This window comes from Penicillium manginii, assembly GCF_028828005.1.
Source record: "Penicillium manginii strain IBT 31320 chromosome Unknown utg000008l:1.0-3226943.0:1.0-3228205.0, whole genome shotgun sequence".
NCBI lineage: Eukaryota > Fungi > Ascomycota > Eurotiomycetes > Eurotiales > Aspergillaceae > Penicillium > Penicillium manginii.
This window is the reverse complement of record NW_026643109.1, coordinates 508,525-530,792: the sequence shown is the minus strand read 5'-3', so window position 1 is coordinate 530,792 and position 22,268 is coordinate 508,525. Positions and strand designations below refer to the sequence as shown.

Here is a 22,268-nt window from a genome sequence, read left to right as displayed (position 1 = left end):
ATGCTGCACTGGATGATCGTCGTCTTTATAATACTAGTGACTCCCCTTTCTTGGTATTCCCCGCCCTTCATTCTCCCAAATCTAATTCAAACTCTCTTTAGACTCGTATTGACCAGACGGCAACAGACGGTCCCTAACGTCAATCCGCAAATCAGGTATTTGCCAATTCGACGCTGAGAGCACTTCCCCATCTCTAGTATTATTTTGCGGGTTATAGTTTTCAGCCACATGAACCTGCCAGTGGGGAAGTGGGCCGTTGGGGCGGTCATTCTAGCCATGGAAAAATTGACGGCTATAGACGGAAAACTAGTGTGGGATATGCCGACGATAAAAAAAATCAACACGTTAAAATACATTGTGGAGCACCTGGGCAAATGGAATGGAATTTTAAGTAGAAGATTTTTTTACTTTTTTGAATTTAAGTCCTGACATGTGAGACCTTCTCAATCGCCAAATCACCCGGTCTCAATTTTCATGTGCATTGAGATCATCACCACAGGTAGCAATGCCCTTTGCAGCCTTAATTATGTTTGATTTCCTGCTCTTTTAGTCGCGCCTAGATTTAACTGATCGCCATTCTATCAGCAAACTCCCTATCATCGTTGTGCACGCCAACCCAACCACTAGATACCACGTTTGGATGAGACTCTTATCGATCGCGATTAGGACATCTCGCGACTTTTCCGAAGACACACTCGCGACAATATGGTTGAGACTTGATGTTCCAAGATCTGCCTGACTTATTCCCGGTATTAGGACATTAAGGTTGGTGGAAAGTTGATTGACAAAAAGAACCTGCGCAATAGCGACCGCGACGGTCGGACCAAATGACTGCGCGAAGAGCATGATAGAAGTGCCAAGTGGGACATCCTCTGCGACTAACACGGTTTGCACTGCGTTTTGGGGCCCTGAAAATCCGATGCCATAAGCAAGACCAGAGAATCCGGTATAGATGATCAGTTGCGTAAAACTGGTATTGATTTTGACCGTCGTGATGAGGCCTGCGGCGATCGGCAAGATGGTAGAGGCGAACACCATAAAGGGTGCGTAATACCCAAAGATACTTGTACCAAAGCCGTGGACTAAAGAGCCAATAGTACCGGCGATGATGATAGGTAGCATCATGTAGCCGCTTTTCGCAGGCGTATATCCACGAACCACTTGGTAATAGGTGGGAAGATAATATTCAAGCACGCTTCCGGTGCTGTTGACGCACATGATGAAGATAAAACCAGCGATGATGCTACGGTGCTTCATTATACGTAGCGGCAGGGCGGACTCGTTACCTCGGCGTTTTTGGTTGTAGATGAAGGCTGCTGTTAAAAGGATGAAAGAAATCAAAGGACTTATCACTGGGCCACTATTCCATGGATATTTGGTACCAGCCCAGGATAATGCGAGGAACAGGCCGGTCATGGCCGGGATTAAGAGCATATTGCTCATCAAGTCAAGCTGCGAGATCTTTTGCTTTAATTCTAACCTTTCAATACCGCCAGGCTTCGGCGTATCTGCGAAGCAAAATATCGTCAACATGATGGTGACAACGCCGATTGGGCCATTAATATAGAAGCACCATCGCCAACCAAGTGATTGTACAATGGCACCGCCAAGAATTGGCGCAGAGAGAGTGGCGAGCCCTTCAACTGCACCCATAATTCCCGTGAACATAGGACGTCTCCTCAGATCTGTCGATTGGACGAGAATGATAAAGCATCCGGAAAGGAGCCCGGCAGCACCTAGCCCAGCAACAGCTCTTCCGAGAATAAGCATTGTTGAAGTGACAGCTATTCCACTGAGCAGCGATCCTACTATTGAAATAACGTTGGCAAGTAGAAAAACGCGCTTGATTGAGAACAATCTGTACGCCTTTCCGAAGACAAATTGGAAAGCACACTGGCACAGCCTAAAGGCAGACGAATACCAGCCAACATCTGCGACGGAATGAAAATGGTCGGTTATTGTAGGCACAGCAGTCGCAACAATATTCATGTCTATGCTGATAAGGATCAAGACAGCGCCTAGATTAAGCATAAGGAGCCAAAATTTGACACCCGTGGGGCTTCTGTTCCCCGCAAACGATCCGCTGTGGCTGGACATCTCTTGGGTCGTGTTTTCTCCGAGTCGCGTGGCGTTGCCTGCGATAGTCGTTGGAAGTCTCGCTCTATATTCAACGACATCACCGGGCAGAGTGGTCATCTCCATCCCTTCGCTGCGCACTGGGATCGTTTGTTCTGCAACCGTCATTCTTGCAGAGTTGCGGGGAGGAAGCGCTCAGACCCATGGCAGTATTAATGACGGGCGAAATGATTACTAACAACTTCTGAATTACAAAAAGGCATCAATACTTTGCTAATCAATACCGAAGTTAACGGAGACCTCCTCAGGCGAAGGTACGATGTCTTGAGTAGTAATTAGGTACTGGTATGGATAAAACTAGTACTAAGCACTCGGACAGAAATGTCAAATAGATCTATGTATCATTGGATTTCAACTTGAAGTTCATAGACTGTTAAGTATCTTTTCTGAAAATTTCTGAGTGAACAATTATATCAGAAGTATCTGATATTTTTGAGAAAATGTTCGATTGACAGTAGTACTGGTAGTATTTCGTAGATTTTAAAGCCCATCCAGCGGGCGATAAACTTTCATCCATCGCTTCCACTAGTTAGTTATGGAGCACTTGTCATACCAAGCAGAGAATCTGAAAGACTTACCTGGTCATAGGGTTTCTCTGGATCCACAAATCGCAGGTCGGTCGCAAGTCTGATCTGGCTATTTGGATCCTTATTCTTGCAACTGGCATGCACCATCCAAGGATTATGGAAAATAACATCACCAGCCTCATATTCAGCGACCAGCCACTTGCGACGGTTCTCCTTTCCGTAGGCAACAGTATCACGACTGAGAAATCCTCCATCACTCATGTTCTTATTGAAAGCACTCACCCGCTCCTCGTCGGAAAGATTATGAGCGTTCCGCGCAAATTCAGCTTCAGTTCTCTGGCCAATGTCGGTTGAACCCTCGAGATACATCAAGCCACCGCCTTCCAACGAAACATTCCCGATTGGTACCCATGCCGTCAAGCTTGTGGGCGGACCGGCTCTGAGGTACATTTGGTCAAAGTGGACTGGCGTCAGTTCACTATTCGGAACGAAAGCGCGAAGCATAGTCCGCTGGAGCATCTGTGGGTTTTCCCAACCCTTGAAACGTGTGATAAAGTCGCGTAGGTCTTGATTGGCGCATAGTTCGAGATAAAACGGTTCCTCGTGGGCGGAAATCATGAGATCTAAGTATTTTTCACTCTCGGCGTCGTCTTTTAGGCCGAAAAGGCGACGTAGATTTCCTGGGGGTAGGTATTTTCGACTATCCTTGTGGGAGAATATGCCTTCCACGGGCGCGGTGCCGTCTTTCAATAGACCGCTAGGCGACATGTGATTGAAATATGCCTCGCGACATTTCAGAGAAGCGTCTTTGGATATGCAACCTTTGACCTAGATGCAAGAGGGTATCAGTATTTCCATGCCTGAAAGAAGTTCAATTTCTACATACAAATAGATACCCGTCTCGTTCAAACCTTTCGTGCATGATCTCAAGAGGTGTTTCGGCTGAAGTTGGTTGCAGAAACCCGACACTCCCAGGCTCCATGGGACCGAAATTTGATTCCAGGCTCAGTGTATTGGGGTCTGCCGGGTAGTATGAGCCATAGTTATCGCTGGGGGCAGGCTTCAGGTTGGTCGATGGAGAAGGTTTCCCAGTGGGAAGCCCGGTAGGGGCATCGATAGATGGCGAAGCAAGGCGACCAGGTGCCATAGTGAAATTTCAGGGCTGAAACGATATCGGATTCTCGTGTGTTAAATTTAAAAAGACAATTTTACTACCAAATTTGGGGGATTTGCCTGTACTCATATACCTACTGCTGTAGTTGCCCTGGAAGTGATTGAAGAGGCTACCGACCTAATCAATTTCCTTTGACTAAAAAGTTCACACAACAATCGTCATCATACCGAGTGATTCGAAGCATACTATAGAATCAATCGATCTACCCTAGACATATGCACCGGCGTATCTACAGCCGTCCGCAACCGTCTAAAGCCACATTCCCCGCATTTTCATCCTTCAAGCGGGGAAGAAGCTATCTTTAGCCGTCTATAACCCCGGCCCCGCTCCCATCCAATTCACTCGAATGAAACATTTTGCTCGCTAATTGGCATGAAATCATTGCTATTTCCAGTCAGACTGAATTTTAAATACTGTAGGAATCAAGTGGACATGACCAGGGGCGTCGGATTACGACAATATCGGGCCTGCGTGCGATGTCGCTCTCGGAAAACGCGCTGTGATTTGTTCGTTACGTTACTCTTTAAAGCATCTCTCCCTCTTGGGGTCTATGAACTGAAATATTTCCGCCAATGATCATTTCTGACTCACATATTCTAGGCAGAGTATCGGAGAGGCTGGAAAGCCACCTTGTCTGAAATGCGAGCGCGAGGGAGCAGACTGCGTTCTCGCTGGCTCTCGACGTGGGGGCGATTACTCTCGTTTCCGACAAACGAGGAAGACTTCGACATCAAATGCACAAGCGGAACGGAACTCACCAATAGCACCTCATTTCAATGTGAACGTGTCTGTCACGTCTCCTGGCAATGTCTCGATACCATCCACTAAGTACAGTGACCGCACTGTACACAACAACTTGCAGAATCCCTCAGATGCACTTTTGATCCTGGCACACGCTGCAGGAGATCCAGGAGATCAGAGCCAAAGCCAACATGATCTACAGGCTGATTCCATTGCGCCATTACAGAGGAGAAATCCAGCGGGGAGGAATGGGCAGGCTGTAGCCAAAGGACGAGAGCATCGCAGTGGCACAAGTTACCTCGTTCCCCCAGGTCAAGGCCGCGACAATCTTCATGGTCAAACTACCTATCCACCGTTGAAGAGTGGAACAATAAGCATCGAAATGATATCAAACCTTTTGAAATCGTACGCGATTATCACAAAAACTTCCCCATGTACCTAGAAACCCTAACATTTCAACAGATATCACGAAAATTACCACCAATTTTTCCCTCTTGTCCGAAAGGATCTCCTCGACAGCACAGATATCTACGAGAACCTTGAAAATGAATCCTTCCTCCTCACCTCGATCTTGGTGATAGCGTCCAAAGATCATCCCGACTTGTCCAACACCCACAAAGAATTATGGAACTACCTTCGTCAACGAATTCTCGACGTGATCTTCGGGGCAGCGAGCACGCGGCGAGTCGGCTGTGTGGAAGGACTTCTTCTCCTCGGGGAGTGGAATCTCGTCAATCACGGCCAACCCGACGACGGAGGAGGTGAGGCTGCATGGTCTATCCTCGGTCTCGCGGTAAGATTAGCGTATCGCCTTCGACTGGAAGACGCCTTTCGTGGCGATGAGAACGGGGGGGATCAAAATGCCCAGCGGAACCGGTTGGCGTGGACATGTATGAGATTACCAACCACTCTTCCCCATAATTATCATCACCATCTCTTCAGAAAATTTAGTATCAAACTAACAAAGCAAAGTCACATATCTCTCCGACCGCCAAATCTCAATCCGAATGGGTCAAGCCTTCTGGTGCCGTGGCCCCGGCCTCGCCGTCCCCGTAACAGCAAAAGATTTCCCATCCCTCCAATCCCAAGGCCCAAACAACGAAGACCTCGCAACGTGGATCCAAGCACAGGTCGAACTAACAACTCTATTCGGAAACGCCCATGACATCCTTTTTCCGTCCAAGGCTCGCACTGTCGAGCTCATCGTTCGCGGCGATTATGTGAAGTATATCGACGATACGACTCGCGCTTTGGCTGCATGGCAGTATTCCTGGCGATCGATTGCTGTTTCAAAACATCTGCGGAGTTGTTTGACGCTAATGAGGGAGTATCTGCGTCTTTATGTTTGTGCATTTGCGTTTCAGGCTGTTCTGTATCGTGCTTCGAGGGTCGTTCCCGATGAAACTCATCACACCCGGGCCTCGGAGACAGCAGAGAGTCTTGACTTCCCAAATACAACAATGGCCAGCCCAGATGCACGATACATATACGATGCCCTCGACGCAGCCGAGTCTCTACTGAAGATCTTTATCGAGGACTTTGATCCAGAGAAACATCTGCGCTACTTGCCTGCGCGTTTCTACCTGTAAGCACCGCTATCCCAAGCCACCTGCCGGGCATCGCGGGCGGTGATGGCTAATTCGGAGAAGATATGAAATCCACTCCTCGGTCTTCCTATTCAAAGCCCATGCATCGGGCGCGATTCCACAAGCCCGCTACCCAGAAACAAAAACACTTATATCCCGCTTCATAGCGCATCTGCAAAGCGTCACGCCGGATGAAGCCCACATATCAACCCGCCACGCACGACTGCTGCAAAGACTGTGGTTTCAACCTGCGCCTGAAAGCAATGCTCAGGATGATAACTCCGGGGTTGCGCAGAATATCACCACAGAAGTAGATGGAACAGGAGGAGGGGTACCATTCCCGAATCTGAACCCGGGGTCCCAAGGGCCTGATTTCGGCGGGGGTGTTTGCGGGATTAATCTGAATATGCTGGATGAAATTAGTCTCGAGACTTGTGAGTATGTGGATGCTGTTGATGGGTTTCTGGCTATGCCGCCTGTTTTCCCGTATGATCTTTCCATGTTTTTTAATGGCAGGTCCACGGCGGGTGGAGGATTTTAGCAACGTTGGCTATATTTCTTAAAGCAGCGTCCAAGAATACCAGTTGGCCAGATGGCGGGTCAGTGTCAATTGATTGTTAAACGTAGTATTAGGAATTTCTAGAAGTAGGAAGACACGCAGCCATCGTATTAAGATTAAATAGCTAGCGAAGGCCAATATATTCCCAGGTCTGGGGATTGGATGATATCCACCCAAAGGTATGTGCAGGTGAGAAAATAAAGAGGAACAGAGAGAAAGCAAGAAAAAAGTAGAAACACCCAAATTTTATCCAAACACCGTCGTGCAAGACAATGAAGTCAAATTGTGGACAGAACGGAGTCCTGTCGACAAATGCCTCGTCCTTGGGGCCACCCATTTCCCATGACTAAAACAATGTATGTACACCACCACTCAGTCCACAGAACCCTAAAACTTAAAACTCCCAGCACAACGCTGTGCAAATGTTGAAAGAGGTTGGGCGGCCCAGCGGCAAAAAACCGTGCGCGGTGTTCCAAACCTCACGCACGTCGTGACGGGCGAGCGAAGCGAAGAAGTGGGGTGTGGACCAAGAAGTGGAACCGGAACAGCACCGTCATCAAGCGTTGCGGATGTAAAAAGCAACATGCGAGAAGGAGGTGGTGGGGTTAAAGGGGGAATGAGGGAGGGAGGGGGAAAGGGGGGATGCATGGACGAGGGCTTTTTTTATGGCGTTGCGCGCTGCCTAGGCAAGCACATTTTTATGCCTCCAGCGCCCAGCGCTGTTCACGGAGAGGCATCTCCTCACCGGCCTTCTTGCGACTGCCGTCCATCTCGCGCTTCCAGGCCCAGTATTCGCCCAGGCGGGTCTCGGCGTAGCCAGCGTAGTCGAAGTCGATTTGGGAAATCTGGGCTTGGATGAGGGACCACACACCCCTGCGTGATGAAGTCAGTACGGGTCATGATGTTATTGTTGACAGGGGTCTCCTGTGATGTTTTATGAAGATCTTACCAATATAGGCCGGGGATACCGCGGAAACGATCGACGTCCTGAACCAAGCGATCGACGATCTCCGCCTGGGAGGACTCGTCGAGGCCGCTGTTCTCGCAGTAACTCTTGGTGTACTCGGTCAGGAACTGACGGCGCACCGACTGAGTGGGGGTCATGTTATAGTCGCAGTCGTAGCCGATCCACTCAGCCAGGTGGTTGGCAATGTCGAAGGCGGCGGGCGCAGGCACGGCGTATTCGTAATCAATAAAGTTGACGGCGGTGACGTCGTCCTCGGGCTGAGCGACATCCTCTGTCGGGAGGACAATCACGTTGGCGCACAGGAGATCGCAGTGGGAGAAAACAAGCTAGGAGGAAAACGACAGTTAGCGGGACTACCTCGGAGGGGCACGTCATTGACGTGGGTGGAGGAGGGGTATCTTACGCCGTCTTCGCCAATACCCTTGCCATCGTCGAGCTGGGCCAAGACCCACTGCAACTCTTGCTGCAGGCTCAATCGCCGAGAGCGCTGCTCTGGCGTGGACGCAGGAAGAGCGAGAATCCACTTCTGAAGGACTGCCCACATAGAGGGGCCAGCGCGACGCGGTTGGATGATCTCAAATCCCTCTTCCTGTTTGGCAGATTCCGCCTCGGCGTGGGCGATGATTGAGGACTCTTGCGAAAGTGCAGGGGTGGCTCCCTTGGTGGGAAGAACCGCGTGCCACTGGGCAAGACGCCGGGCCACGCCACGGTAGATAGGAGCGGTGACCAAGTCCAAGTGTCCACAGGGCTTGCCGCGAATGAAGCGATAGAGGAGACCATTGTTGAAACGAGCGAGGAGGGGCGGGGCGAGGCCACGTGCGGCGAGTAGGGCATGCGAGGTGGTTTCTCCTGTTGGAACGCGAAAGCACTAAGTTAGCATATTGTCGTACCAGAGCCACGCGTTGCAAAGCCAATTGACAGCGGTGGGAGGGGAGGAGGGGCACGAGGAGGCCCGTAGGCCAGAGAGGGATGTGTTCGTACTTTCACGATCGATCAGGATTTCTGTGCCGTTTCCGTATGCGCGCATGAGCACGGCGTCCTCATCAATCTGCGCATCGGTCAAGCCAGCCTTGCGATTGATAATTTTCAAGAGCTGCAGGTCGTCGGAGGTCAGTCAAGGGTATCAAACTAGGCTCGCGCGATCCCCGGTATGGCGTGGAGGGCGGGGAGAGCAGGGGACCATTGTTGGGAGGCTTCTGGAAGGTGGAACAAGGAGACGCACAGTGTTGGTGATGCCATCAGTGAATCGCACAAACTCGATCTTATTTTCGGGGCCCTCCCAGTTAGGGAAGAGGGTGAGAATCAGACGGAGGGCGGTTGCTTGGGATTCGGCGGGGCTGTAGGAGAGGGGAATGTAGCGGAGGGCGGGCGCGACGCCGTTCTCAGAGTCGTAGGAGCCCATGGTTGGCAGGGAAGAATGAGAATAGGGAGAGAGGCGAGACAAAATCAGGGGAGGAGGGGGGTTTAAGTTAAGTGGTGGCCCTCAGTTGGAGCGATTTGGGCAAGACTAGCACGGTTAGCCTGGGAAATTTGAGACAGCGTGGGATGGGGACTTCAATAATACCCTGCAGCCTGGCCGATTGGGACGGGAGATCTGCAGGGTCGCAGTGATGAAGAGGCAAAGAAACACGGAACATACCGAAGAATTGGATAAACTGAGCAAGTGGTCGCATGCAAGTGGAGAGTGGAAAGGAAAGGGGGAAGGGGGAGGAAAGTGGTTAAGGAGGTGAGGCTGTTGCGGGAAAAAAAGAGAAGGGTCCAAGCCTCGAGGTCTCGTGCTTCCACACCAGGATGGGAAACTGGGGGGGACAAAGGATTTGGTGCAAAGTTTCCATGGTTTGCCACGAGGGGTGAAATCTATTTCAAGTTAGATATATTAGCAGTCATTAACATACATATTAGTACTATACTATAGACTACAGTGTATATACAACTAGTACTTAGTAGATAGTATATACAAGTATACCATACAGAGTACATATTCATGCCATCCAGCAGATTCAGGGTTCACTGTACCCTGAGAATCAATCGTTCTCACCAGACCAGACAAGACCAGACCAGACAAGCCTCCTCCTTCTCCACTTTAGAGGGGCGCTTCACATGCGAGCCTGAAACAGGGGGAGTCACGGGACTTGGAAGTCACGGGATATATAATAGATAATCACGGGATTGCAGAGTCACTGATTGCCCTTGCCCTGCTAGTCCAGCCCTACGTTCCCATTTAGGACAACCAACCAAACCCATCTCGGTGGATCGGGAAAACATTTTCTCCGCATCGGATCAGCGTTAGCGCATCTTCAATTTTTCGTGGGTATAAAAGGGGAGCGGCCCTCCCGCCCTTGGTCTTTTTTTTTTCTTCTTCATCATCAGTAGAGGTTTTACATTACCATGTAAAATTCTTTAATACTGGGGCTCCATCAATGATGGCTTGCTGAGGGTTATTCTTGTGGCTTTTGCTCTATGGGTTTCCTTCCGTTCCCGGCTCCTCAGACAAATTGCGTCTCCCTTTTTCCCAAACACATTATGGCTATGCTAGGGTTCCCCTCGGGGAGCTCCATGCGCTATAGCTGTGGAGGGGGCGCGACATTCCTTTACATATCATTCTGTTTTTGTTATTTGCCGTCAGGTCTTGATTGCGTCGCATTCCATTGTGATTCGTTCGCCTGATTCGTAGACTTTAAAGCTGTTCAAAGTTAGCCTGGAACTTGGCAACAATGTCCAAAGACTCGTACTAGTACTGTCAGTGCTGTCAATACCGAGTCATTGGCAGTTCTCCACTAGTATTGCTTTGGACTGTGTCGCGGATTTTCCAGTCTTTAAAATGCCTCCTGAATGTCCTAAATGGTCTAGTGGCTACGTTCGCTCGAACCAGTGGAGAAAAACTTGATGCGAGGCTTGAATCTCGAAGCACCACTTGAAGCTGCTATATTTGATATCTTTGCCAATTGCTATTTTTATCATGGGCAGCCATCGTCGCCTGTCATATAAGATCACATCCCATCACATCCATCACGTCAATCATAAGCCATGCTCGACATTAAGTGACCTAAACAGCCACATCTGTTACATGGTTCCTGTCCTGTCCTGTCCTGCTCCCTCTCTATATATCGCACCCTATGCCCGACCAGCGTTACCAACCTGGATGCGCTGACCAGTCCACTTATCATCCTTGCGCAACACCGGCCAGCTACTCTGATCCCCCTTGACAAGCGTGAGCTCCAGCTTGGTGCCCAGCACCCGGAAGCTCGACTGTTCGGGGTCAATCGGAGCAAAGAGCTCATAGGTATCCTGGTAGCGCTTATTATCCGTGGTGGGTAGGTCAAGCTCGATCTTGTCTGCGGTGAACTTGATGACGGCACGGTCCTTATCGATCTTTTTCAGGTAGAGGGAGACGTTGACAGAGGCGGGGGTTTGATAGAAATCGTTCCTGTGGCCGGGTTGCGGTTAGCTAGCTGAATAGCTTGTAGAGTAGCTCTGCCACGTGCAGCAAATAGAGAAAAAGCCTTACCGGACGGTCTCGACCTTCTCCTCGCCTGGAGGCTTCGCCTTGCCAACAAACATATGTCTCGTCTTCTCAGTGCAGCCAGGGATCTTCAAGAACTCGTCAAACTCAAGCACCCGGCGCTTGCAGCAGGACCATCCTTTGCTGCCCTCGTGGAAGACCGGGTTACCGGGGTGGTGCACGCATTTCTCTTCCTCACGAGCAGTCGAGCCATCGTAAGAAGCCCCGCATCCTTTGCGACGGCATGTAGCGTTGGCAGGGATTTCCAGGTCTGGATCGTCGGACTCTGGCTCCTCGACGACGGGCTTTGCGGGGGTGTGCCGGGAGTCGCAATGGCGGTGGAAATTGGAGGGCGCTCGGAGATGGGCTTCACCGTGGGGACAGGCGCCGCTGCTGGGGGTCCCTCGGCGGCCTTTGTAGGTTCCGGGGCAGGTGTGTCGTCGACTTCGGAGTGTTTGCCCGTGGTGCAGGGTGGGATGGAGAGGAATTCCTCAAATGTCAGAACGCGGGGTTTGCAGCATTTCCAGCCTGCGCGGTGGGGGTTAGCTTTGTGCTCGCATTGCGATGGGAGGTGTGGTGTGGTTGAGATGTTGGGATGGAATAGAACAGGTGGCAGTGGGTAGAATAGAAGAGAATAGATGTATGAACAGATGAGGCCAATTCAGGAATAGTTCGCAGCAACAAGGTACTTGGACTTACCCTTTTGCCCTTCGTGGAACACCGGCGGACCCGGATGATACACGCAGTCTTCCTCCGGGTCGGCGAAGACCTTCCCGCAGCCCTTGTGAACGCACTTGCCCATGGTGTGTAACGGGGAATATAATAAAATGCAGGGATGGTGGGGAGAGAAGATGTTGTAAAGGGTGTAGATGCCTTTGCCGAACGCGGTTTAGCTGGAGAAGCTCGAAGGTTCCATCAACGCGGAGAAGGTCGGTCCGCCGATCTCGCGTCACCACCAGTCCTACTAGTCTGCCACTTTGCCTACAGCTTGCCTACAGCTAAAGTTGACATTGACATTGACACAATATGTTCCCAACACGCGCCCTCTTCGGTCAAGCCCGATTGACCCTCTTCACCCGCGCCGGGTGTGGCCTCTGCGACAATGCCAAAAAGACAGTCGTGCAACTGCACCAGCGCCGCCCCTTTGAATTCGTCGAAACATACATTGATGAGCCGGGAAACAAGAAGTGGAAGGATGTTTATGACTTTGATGTCCCCGTGATCCACGTGCAATCCGTGGAGAATGGATTGCCCAAGGAGGCAGACCTCTCGGACGCCCGCAAGCTCTTTCACCGAATGACTGAGCAGGAGGTTGAACAATTGGTTGCCGAGGCTGAGAAATGAGGAAGAATTCAATATCTGGGGGGGAACCATGTCCCAGCGCCCGTCATTGAGCTTGAATTCCTCGGGGAAGACGACGTTATGATGGCTGGTCCACCACGACTCGATTGAGTTGGCGTCTCAAGTCCATCGTCACAACAGATTGCGACAAATTAGCTCCACTCTTGAGCTATATCGCCTATCTTTGGTTTGACCAGCCCAGGGCCTCATGTCCTTCTGCCAGCCCGCCTCTAACTGGTCCCTGGAACTCGAAGCTGGCAGTATCTCCGCTCTTGGGCTCTCGGCTTAGGTATGGAAGGATCTCTTTCTTAGAATCAATCAGCTATTCCAACGTTCCCATTATCGCTGTTCGTCGATCATTCTTACAGGCCGCCTATCACCTTTCCTTGGCTTGAGAGTGTCCCGGCGGATCTTGTACCTAGACCAGCATGGAATCTAGCCCGTGGGCATATATTTGATCGCGTTTTTGTCGCAATACTTCATATCTAACGTATCCCCACTATTTTGTCTAATTTACCTCTTTCTTTCTACCCATTGTCATAACTTAGAAAATAAGTGTCACTGCTCCTGCTTCCAGATAGCTTGAGACCGCGCTACCTGTTATCAACCGTTTTCCTACTGGCAGGCCCTATCTGTTATTGTCGAGCCCTAGAGGGTGATATGATCTAGACAGATATCTGGGGAGTCATTGAAACAACCTGGAATGAGGTAAATTATGATTTATGTGCATGAAAAGACTATCGGGTAGTACCAATAATTGTCTCCGAACGACTCAGAGTCAACGGTGTCAGCCTTGAGGGGAATGGCTCGAATGATCGCGATGATCGCAAAGTAGTTCCGGCTTTGAGGTCGCGACCCGGCGAATTTCAACGTTCTAGAGGGAGCTCGCTTCAATTTTCTTGGACGAGCGCGGGCGATATATAGATCTGCCTTGAACCAAAAAAAATAGGTCGATATATATTCCAAGGTATTGTAATAGAAGTTTGAAATCCACCTCGCATCTACGAGGTCTACATTATGAGGAAGACCGCGTGCACAGTCACTTTCCAGGGCGGCAATTTGTGGGGAGATGGCATTTATTTTGGAATGAATCATGCCAGCTGGCCGATATACAGATTATCCAAAAATAACGGACCCACATACCGAATATCTGGTTGATTTGGGTGGCTGCGGCGTTTAGAAGTCCTTAAAACCTTATTGCCGACACGTCTCACTTGACGTCCGCTGATTCCTGACAAGGCTCCCTTCGCAAATTATCTCTTTTGCATACCTTGGAATCTTCTAGTGAAAATAAAATGACAGAACTCGATCTAACGGAACTAGACCCAGTCTCGAGGCGCAAGATCCAGAATCGCCTCAACCAACGAGCAAGCCGTAAGTGGCTGAGCTGCTCTGCCACCCCCGTGAACTATTGCGTTGCTGACTTGAAAGCAATCCCCAGGGAAGAGAAAGGCCATTGAAAAACAATCCAAGGGACAAACAAGACGATGGGTCGTTTACACGGATGAGGCGTACTCCTTGGCGCGGGATGATTGCAAGGAGAGCAAGGTAGTGGCAAACCACCATCCACGACTCGAAAGCCCACCAAAGGAGTCGAACAGAGACAATCAGTATCTCTGCGCATTGAATCACATATCACGCGCGCAATATCTGTCTCAACTAAGAATCAAAGTAACCAATAGCGTTGCGGACAACCTCCAAGCCTCCAGTGTTCTCCTATCCGTGACCCAGTTTAACACGATGCGAGCGATGGTCGCAAACGCCGAGACGATGGGATTGTCGCTACAAGTTTTGTGTGAGGATATCGCATCACTGTTCAATATTTCTGGTCCGGGCCACGGGATTTTACAACTACCACCCAGTCTGCAACCGAGTTCCTCGCAGAAACAGATTATCCATCACCCATGGATCGATATTATTCCCATACAGTCTCTCCGCAACAGTCTCCTGTCTCAACTGGATGTTTACGATGAAGATGAAATATGCACTGATTTTTACGGAATGTGCGACCCATCGGCGCAATGTGGACTCATTGTATGGGGGGAATCATGGGATCCTTCCGCTTATGAAGTTTCTGAGGGATTTTTCAGAAAATGGAGTTGGCTGCTGAAAGACTGTACCGATCTCATACAGTCGACGAACTATTGGAGAAAAAAACGGGGAGAGAGGCCATTGAAGCTCGAACCTACTTGTACACATGATCGAGTTCAAGAGGTTGAATAATAAATAAGAAACTCGCCAATGAAATCTATTTTCTAAAAAATTTGTACAACATCATGCACAGCGTTTGGCGAATTTAGGGTTGACCGTTCCTGCCGACTCCTAACTTGAAATGATTCTTCAATGAAATCACTTAGTCCAGTTATCAGATCGCATCAAGTGAATGCGATCTTCAATCTCTGCCACACTAATACTTTTCTCCAACGAACCCTTCGCTCATTTCCCAGAGACGTGTCCAGTTGTTTTCGTCCCGGATGTGGGAGTGCAAGTCATCATTTGCGACGGAATTCTGACTAATGTAAGCACCGGTAGAGTCTTTGAGTTGATTTGTTAGCTTTTCCTATTCATATTTTTAATGTGTGTTGACAAACCTGAAATGGTAGGGTCAATCATTCCAGTGATGATATTAGCAGCACCCTCTGAGCGACCGGTCCAAAGAGGGAAGTCAAATTTAGTTCCGTCCAAGTCAACCAGATCTGTAGCTGTTAATAAAAAGTATGTGTACCACCAGGAGTGGGAATTCTCACGACCATCCTTCATCATCTCATCAACCTGAGCTTTGAAGTCCTCCGTGAAATGTCTCTGTAGCCCAGACTGGACAGCTTTGGAGGGGTAAGCAATCAATTCGTAGAATTTTGACAGCTAAAATGAACGTACCACCAGGGTCAATGCTAAAAACTCTGATACCCTTGCCCTTCAATTTCTCAGCCAACTTCTTGGCAAACATAGTTCTCGCAACATTTGACTGTCCGTATGCAACATAAGGATCATACGTTGTACCCTCCTGTGGCAAGTTAGCGACGAAATTCTTGTTTCAATTGAGACGAATGCACTTACGCTGAATCCAATATCATCGAAATGAATCTTGCCGTGGCGGATGCTAGAGCTGGACACGATAATGACAGATGAAGAGGGACCGGCCGCCTCGACTTTCGGCAAAAGAAGCTTGATCAGCAGGAAGTTGGCAAGATAATTGACTCCGAGTTGAATTTCGAATCCATCCTTGGTTTTCCCGTATGGGCAGATCATGACACCAGCCACACAGACAACGTGGTCGATCTTCGAGATATCGACGAGGTCCTGCGTGGCAGCCTTTCGGACAGCACTCAAATCTGAGAGATCCAAATTGAGGAAGCGGGTTTCAACATTGGGGTTCTTCGCGTTTATCCGATTGATTACCGGTTTCACTTTAGATTCCGACCGGGCACTGAGGATGAGCGTCTTAGGATCGGCTGCAGCGAGCTGAACAGCTAGTTCTCCCGCGATAGATTCGTCAGAGACTCCGGTAATAAGAACTGCGGATTTTAGATCTCGTTAGCACTTGAAACTATGGTGGTTTCAAAAATTGTCAACTATACCCGTTTTTCCAGCCAAAGTCTTTCCATATTTTCCCAGAATAACCTCTGAGCGAAGGATTTGTTTGCCAGACATCTTGCAGTATAGATCGAAAATATTGGAAATAAGAGAAGAACTAATCGGTAGTAGCTAGGATCAAATTGATTCTCGGACCTTAAATACTATCAATGATATGAGAACCTATGTCTCCCTCTATAACTTTCCATTTCGTCGATTGCCATAACTCCGTCCGAAAGAGTGGCACCGCAGCTATGGGGCCCCCGATGGAGTTAGACTCATGTCATCAGCGTTATACCGAATATGTCATTAAGAGTAATCATAAACCAGAAAAACCGAAAAAGGTTAGACTCTGGTCATCAGGGTCAACCTTGACTCAATAAATCTACTGGCGAAATCTTGTACCTAAGCATTGCAGGCAGTTTAAGAAAAATCCGACCGCAATCGGTTAGCGTGTTGTCATCAAGTTTTAGCGAATTATATTCGTGTTTTGCCACAAAAGACCCACAGGGAGCATTAACCAAATACAGTTAGTATATTATGTGGTTGGACTTGGTCTAGCAGGAATCCAATTTCCCATGGCTCTTGGATTATGCAATTTTCCATAAACAAGACCCAGTAATACACGGATGGGCACATGGGTTAAATGAACTTGGAATGTGGAAATAATCATTACCTAGGTAGACATTGCGTCGAAAGTCTCCCAGAATGAGAACCTCAAGTTGAATTCTCCTAGCTAATTGAAACATAATGGTACGATATAATGCCCGAATGGAAATTCAAGGGCCGTCTGGAAATTCAAATTGCTCAGGTGGGTCTTGGATGTGTCTCACTTAAAAGAAAACAAAAATTCACCGAAGGAAGCCTTGGAAAGTGTTAATTAGAATTTCAATCAAGTAGAGAAACAGAACGTGAAGCAAACAGTACTATAGCAAGCCCAAAGGCACTAGAGAAGGATGAGCGAAACAAAAATGGCAATTAAATCCAAGCAAATGATAACTGAAGCTTGAAGTAGCTATACCCAAGTAATGTGAAATAAGATAAAGTGAACAAAGTTGATAACAGGAGATAGACAGAAAATGTTATACGGTATTGAGAGAATCCACGATAGGCTCTCGCAAAATTGGACCAAAGATTTTACCCCCCTCTCAAAACGAAAATTTTGCTATCAAATCCATAGTGATTTTCCAAACGTCGACCAAGCCCCCCTGGCATCTGTGGACCTTATACGGTGTGTAGGATGAGGCTCGTGAACGGCGATGTTATCAGCCATCCATTCTGCTGGAGGCGTAAAGCGAACCCGAGACCCACCCATCGATGTCAATACAAATCCTATATTCGCTATAACTTGACAGAAGCTATTCCAGGATAGGTCGCCATTATGGTCGATTTGGCCTTCCTAGAAAAATAGGTATTGTAATGTGTCTAGATCACGTCGATTTACTTCAATCCGCTCAGGAATTAGTGCTTCCGGAGCTTCATGGTCTGCTTTCATCGGGTTCTTGTTCGCGTGTTTGCCCCGTTTTCTTCAATAGATTGGCTATTCCACGTCTCTTGATCTTCTTTTTGGGAGTTCCTGCTACCACGTTAGGAGCTCCAGCCACTGTTCCACGTTCTTCCTCGTCGAGGCCAGCCTCATCAGCCAGGCGCTTTTGACTACCCGAGGGGGAGACTGCCTTTGGAGACGTTTGTTTAGTTAGACCAGTTGGAGAGGCGGCCGCATTTGAGGGTTTATCAGATTCTTTCAGAGCACGCCATTGGTTTGTGCCCTCTATCTTTTGGTCAAGAAAAGCTCTCAAGTTCCGCGGAAGTTCTTTTGTCAATGGCTTTCTACGCGCTCGCATTTCACGCCCCGCTGCATATGAAACAAATGGGCTATTCGAGCAGTGGAACGGCGTGCGTTTCTCACCAGACTCAATTGGCGCCGGACTGGGTTCCTTTCTGATTGGCTAAGTGATTTGTGTGACAGGCAACTAGTCTGGCTAATTTTGCTATACTATGCCATTACTTGTGGTGATTGCGTCCACTGGGCTCTATTAGATCCATCTCGATCGAAATACCTTGGCTCCTGCCGGAGCTATATTCAAGTTTGTTCTTCGAAGGGTTCGGGAGGAGCGGAGCATTGAGCATGTCGATTCTGGCCCTGCTACATGTTGTTCAAGTTCCGTATGAGATAAATGCCGCCGCAACTTCTGCCCTCTCTGCCTTCAAGGTTTTGACCAACTTGGTTGACAATGGGTCTCTCTGCGGCCAGTGTGGTGTTTTACAGTCGACTTAGCCGGAGCTCGTGTGGGCCTCGGAGTGTCTGCGTGTGCGGAGACGCATGCTCTCCGCGGGGCGTTTCAGTTAGCACTGGGGCGCGCGTTTTGCAGGGTCAGTGTCAGCTTGCTTTATTTATTGCAAATTATGAAACAAGACGGAAGGGAACGGCTGTCCTGGAGGTTGACAGATCATTTCAGTCGGGCCAGCTCATCCAGCCCAATCAACCGGGCCATGTATTGCAATTGCTCGTTCTTTTTTTTCGTTCCGTCGTTCCAAAAATTGCGAGAACACATCGGAGAGACAATGCGTGACTGGGCGTCTATAACAATAATGGCAGTTAGCGGATTTGTTGAGGCGCCATGTGGATTCCCCCGCGGAATCTCGGAAAGAACTGCCTAAAAGGTACAGGATATGCGCGAACCGATGATTTTGTCAAATTTCCAATGATCCTGCAAGTCGAAATATTAATCGGATCTACTCTGCCCATAGGCAGATAATCCGCCGTCGGGTTAGTGGTTCTTGTCCCCAATATGCTTCGACGAATTTTCCACGGTCCTTGACGTCATACAAGGATGGACCATGTTTCACGGCGCATAAAACCTTTGGATGGAAGGGAAGTGCCAGAAAAGACCGAGGAAAGGGCTGAAATCATATGATATCTATGATGGCCCTTCACCATTGGTCTTGCGCATGGCCAATGCAGATGTGATGTCGCCATGCGGGGCTGCCTGATTATAACCGTCTAGGATTGCTCCCCCTCAGTAAATTCCTCTCTCCTCACCTCCCCCACACGTAGAATTTCTCTAGCGAATCATCATTTCATTAGATTGGATTTGTAAAATCGCTCGAGTGTAACTAGGCTAGACTCTCAAGAGGGGAAATCGGAAGAGAACGGGGGAAACGAGAGGAAGACGGGGGTCGCCGTGATGAGCAGCTCCCCGCATTCTGGAACTTCTGCTGGGGCAGCTTCAACCAATCAGAATGATCAGCTTAGGAATCGATTTCGAATCGGCGGTGGCCAGACTTGTCCAGCCAGTTAGAGCTGACAAACGGCCTCCAATGAAGTTTCCCGCCATTCTCTCTTCCCCCCCCGAGGTGCTGTTACTTAAAAAAGTGCGGGGACCGGTGCCTTTGTGAAGGTTCCTTGTTTTTTTTTTTTATTCTTCCTTCCTCAGAACTCTCCTTCTCTTTCTCTTCTACCCCTCCCCTCCCTCCACATATATCTATACATTTTATAAAGCAATCATGGGTGAATGCCCAGTTCACAACAAGTCCGCCAACGTCGCTGGTGGTGGCACCAGGAATCGCGACTGGTGGCCAGAGAATCTGAAGCTTAACATCCTGCGTCAGCACACCGAGGCTACCAACCCTCTGACCAAGGAGTTTGATTATGCTCAAGCCTTCAAGAGTCTTGACTACTATGCTCTCAAGAAAGATCTCCACAGTCTGATGACCGACTCTCAAGACTGGTGGCCCGCCGACTTTGGCCACTATGGTGGTCTCTTCATCCGTATGGCCTGGCACAGTGCTGGTACCTACCGTGTCTTCGATGGTCGTGGCGGTGGTGGTCAGGGCCAGCAGCGTTTTGCACCTCTGAACAGTTGGCCCGACAACGTCAGTCTTGACAAGGCCCGCCGTCTGCTCTGGCCCATCAAGCAAAAGTATGGTGAGAAGATCTCTTGGGCCGATCTGCTGCTCCTGACCGGTAACGTCGCCCTCGAGTCCATGGGTTTCAAGACTTTTGGTTTCGCTGGTGGTCGTGCTGATGTCTGGGAGGCCGATGAGTCCGTCTACTGGGGTGGTGAGCGTGAGTGGTTCACCAACGATGTTCGTTACGCACCGGAGACTTCCGAAGAGGAAAAGAAGCAGAGCGATATCCGCACTCGCGACCTTGAGGACCCACTCGCTGCCGTTGTGATGGGCCTTATTTACGTTAACCCGGAGGGCCCCGATGGCAACCCCGACCCCGTCGCGGCAGCCCGCGATATTCGTATCACCTTCGGCCGCATGGCCATGAACGATGAAGAGACCGTTGCTCTCATCGCCGGTGGTCACACCTTCGGTAAGACTCACGGTGCCGGTCCCGCTGACAACGTCGGCAAGGAGCCGGAGGCCGCCGGTCTCGAGTCTCAGGGTCTCGGCTGGTCCAGCACTCACAACTCCGGCAAGGGTGCCGACACCATCACCTCGGGTCTTGAGGTGACCTGGACCAAGACTCCTACCAAGTGGAGCAACAACTTCCTCGAATATCTCTTCAAGTTCGACTGGGAGCTCACCAAGTCTCCCGCTGGTGCCAACCAGTGGACCGCCAAGAATGCCGACGACATCATCCCCGATGCCTATGATGCTAGCAAGAAGCACAAGCCTAAGATGCTGACCACCGATCTGTCTCTCCGTTTCGACCCTGCCTACGAGAAGATCTCCCGTCGCTTCCTTGCCAACCCCGACCAGCTCGCCGACGCTTTCTCCCGCGCCTGGTTTAAGCTGCTCCACCGTGATATGGGCCCTCGTGTCCGCTGGCTCGGCCCTGAAGTTCCCCAGGAGACTCTCCTGTGGGAGGACCCCGTTCCCGGTGTCAACCACCCTCTGATTGACGTCGAGGATGTTGCTGACCTGAAGCGCGAGATCATAGCTTCCGGTTTGGAGCCCACCAAGTTCATCTCCGCTGCCTGGGCCTCCGCCTCCACCTTCCGTGGCGGTGACAAGCGTGGTGGTGCCAACGGTGCCCGTATCCGTCTGGCTCCTCAGAACAACTGGCAGGTCAACAACCCTGCCCAGCTTCGCGAGGTCCTTGCCGTTCTCGAGGACGTCCAGCGTCGCTACAACAGCTCCCAGACCGGTAACAAGCGTGTTTCTCTCGCTGACCTGATCGTTCTGGCCGGTAATGCTGCCCTGGAGAAGGCTGCCGGTATCCCCGTTCCCTTCACCCCTGGCCGCATGGATGCTACCCAGGAGGAGACCGATGTCGACTCCTTCCGCTGGTTGGAGCCCGTCCACGATGGCTTCCGCAACTACGGCCACTCCAGCATCCGTGTCCGTAGCGAGCAGATGCTCGTCGACAAGGCTCAGCAGCTGACCCTCACTGCTCCGGAGATGACCGTCCTGGTCGGTGGTCTGCGTGTTCTGGGCGCCAACTGGGACCGCTCCAACCTGGGTGTCCTGACCCAGCGCCCCGGCCAGCTGACCAACGACTTCTTCGTCAATCTGCTTGACATGAGCACCGAGTGGAAGTCTGTCAACGCCAACAACGACACCTTCGAGGGTGTGGACCGCAAGACCGGTGCCAAGAAGTGGTCTGCTTCCCGCAACGACCTGATCTTCGGTCACCACGCCGAGCTCCGCGCTCTGTCCGAGTTGTACGGTAGCCACGACGGCCAATCCAAGTTCGTCCGTGACTTCGTCGCTGCTTGGGACAAGGTCATGAACCTGGACCGCTTCGATGTGGTCTACGGCTCGACCATCTCTGGTCGTCCGGCCCGTCTGTAAATTTCCTTTCTTTTGGTGGATCTGGTTGCAGACTTCAAAATCTCAACTCCACATATGACGCTATGCTCTGTATCTCATCTTGTTCAACGAAGATTGATGCTTCCAATCAACGTGAAAATTAGCTTCAATAATTTTTTTTATCTTGCTCATACAATTGATTTCTCCTATATTTGTCAGCCCGGTAGTTTGCCATCAATATCGAAGAGTGAGAGTCGCCTATGCCGGAACCAAAACTCTGTTTTCTCGGTGCTTCTTGAGACTATAATAAGTAACAGAGCTTCAAGTTGATCCAAATTACAACGAAGGGGGCCAATGAGAATTTCAATTGGCCGAGTGAAAGCCTGGTGGGGCGCTAACCCAAATCCAGAAACTTCTGCGTATTCGTAACTTCTCCTCCCCAAAGATCTTCAGGAT

The 22,268-nt window shown here is 49.9% G+C and overlaps 9 protein-coding genes across 9 annotated transcripts; 4 read left to right on the top strand and 5 right to left on the bottom strand.

Moving 5' to 3' along the window:
* Positions 1-546: 546 nt before the first annotated feature.
* N7533_010849 (MDR family MFS transporter) lies at positions 547-2,244 on the bottom strand (the record flags this gene model as incomplete). The annotated part of the gene is made up of 1 exon (XM_057107499.1): positions 547-2,244. The coding sequence occupies one exon, from the start codon at positions 2,242-2,244 to the stop codon at positions 547-549; it is 1,698 nt and encodes a 565-aa protein (XP_056954877.1).
* A 372-nt stretch (positions 2,245-2,616) lies between these two features.
* On the bottom strand, positions 2,617-3,810 carry N7533_010848 (phytanoyl-CoA dioxygenase family protein; the record flags this gene model as incomplete). The annotated part of the gene is made up of 3 exons (XM_057107498.1): positions 2,617-2,655; positions 2,715-3,491; positions 3,550-3,810. The coding sequence occupies 3 exons, from the start codon at positions 3,808-3,810 to the stop codon at positions 2,617-2,619; spliced, it is 1,077 nt and encodes a 358-aa protein (XP_056954876.1).
* A 459-nt stretch (positions 3,811-4,269) lies between these two features.
* On the top strand, positions 4,270-6,167 carry N7533_010847 (fungal specific transcription factor domain-containing protein; the record flags this gene model as incomplete). Its single annotated transcript, XM_057107497.1, has 4 exons — positions 4,270-4,308; positions 4,442-4,983; positions 5,041-5,468; positions 5,551-6,167. 4 exons carry the CDS (start codon positions 4,270-4,272, stop codon positions 6,165-6,167), a joined length of 1,626 nt encoding a protein of 541 aa, XP_056954875.1.
* A 1,254-nt stretch (positions 6,168-7,421) lies between these two features.
* On the bottom strand, positions 7,422-9,092 carry N7533_010846 (putative ethanolamine kinase; the record flags this gene model as incomplete). Its single annotated transcript, XM_057107496.1, has 5 exons — positions 7,422-7,596; positions 7,673-8,016; positions 8,094-8,539; positions 8,672-8,783; positions 8,913-9,092. The coding sequence occupies 5 exons, from the start codon at positions 9,090-9,092 to the stop codon at positions 7,422-7,424; spliced, it is 1,257 nt and encodes a 418-aa protein (XP_056954874.1).
* A 1,712-nt stretch (positions 9,093-10,804) lies between these two features.
* Positions 10,805-11,994, bottom strand: N7533_010845 (cysteine and histidine-rich domain-containing protein; the record flags this gene model as incomplete). Its single annotated transcript, XM_057107495.1, has 4 exons — positions 10,805-11,117; positions 11,199-11,497; positions 11,566-11,720; positions 11,892-11,994. 4 exons carry the CDS (start codon positions 11,992-11,994, stop codon positions 10,805-10,807), a joined length of 870 nt encoding a protein of 289 aa, XP_056954873.1.
* A 224-nt stretch (positions 11,995-12,218) lies between these two features.
* Positions 12,219-12,536, top strand: N7533_010844 (glutaredoxin family protein; the record flags this gene model as incomplete). The annotated part of the gene is made up of 1 exon (XM_057107494.1): positions 12,219-12,536. One exon carries the CDS (start codon positions 12,219-12,221, stop codon positions 12,534-12,536), a length of 318 nt encoding a protein of 105 aa, XP_056954872.1.
* A 1,238-nt stretch (positions 12,537-13,774) lies between these two features.
* On the top strand, positions 13,775-14,756 carry N7533_010843 (bZIP transcription factor; the record flags this gene model as incomplete). Its single annotated transcript, XM_057107493.1, has 2 exons — positions 13,775-13,907; positions 13,975-14,756. Coding segments are annotated over 2 exons (915 nt in total), but the record flags the coding sequence as incomplete, so codon positions are not given.
* A 184-nt stretch (positions 14,757-14,940) lies between these two features.
* N7533_010842 (uncharacterized protein) lies at positions 14,941-16,184 on the bottom strand (the record flags this gene model as incomplete). Its single annotated transcript, XM_057107492.1, has 6 exons — positions 14,941-15,068; positions 15,125-15,229; positions 15,281-15,355; positions 15,411-15,537; positions 15,591-16,048; positions 16,112-16,184. The coding sequence occupies 6 exons, from the start codon at positions 16,182-16,184 to the stop codon at positions 14,941-14,943; spliced, it is 966 nt and encodes a 321-aa protein (XP_056954870.1).
* Positions 16,185-19,613: 3,429 nt separating this feature from the next.
* cat2 (bifunctional catalase-peroxidase Cat2) lies at positions 19,614-21,854 on the top strand (the record flags this gene model as incomplete). Its single annotated transcript, XM_057107491.1, has 1 exon — positions 19,614-21,854. One exon carries the CDS (start codon positions 19,614-19,616, stop codon positions 21,852-21,854), a length of 2,241 nt encoding a protein of 746 aa, XP_056954869.1.
* Positions 21,855-22,268: the final 414 nt, after the last annotated feature.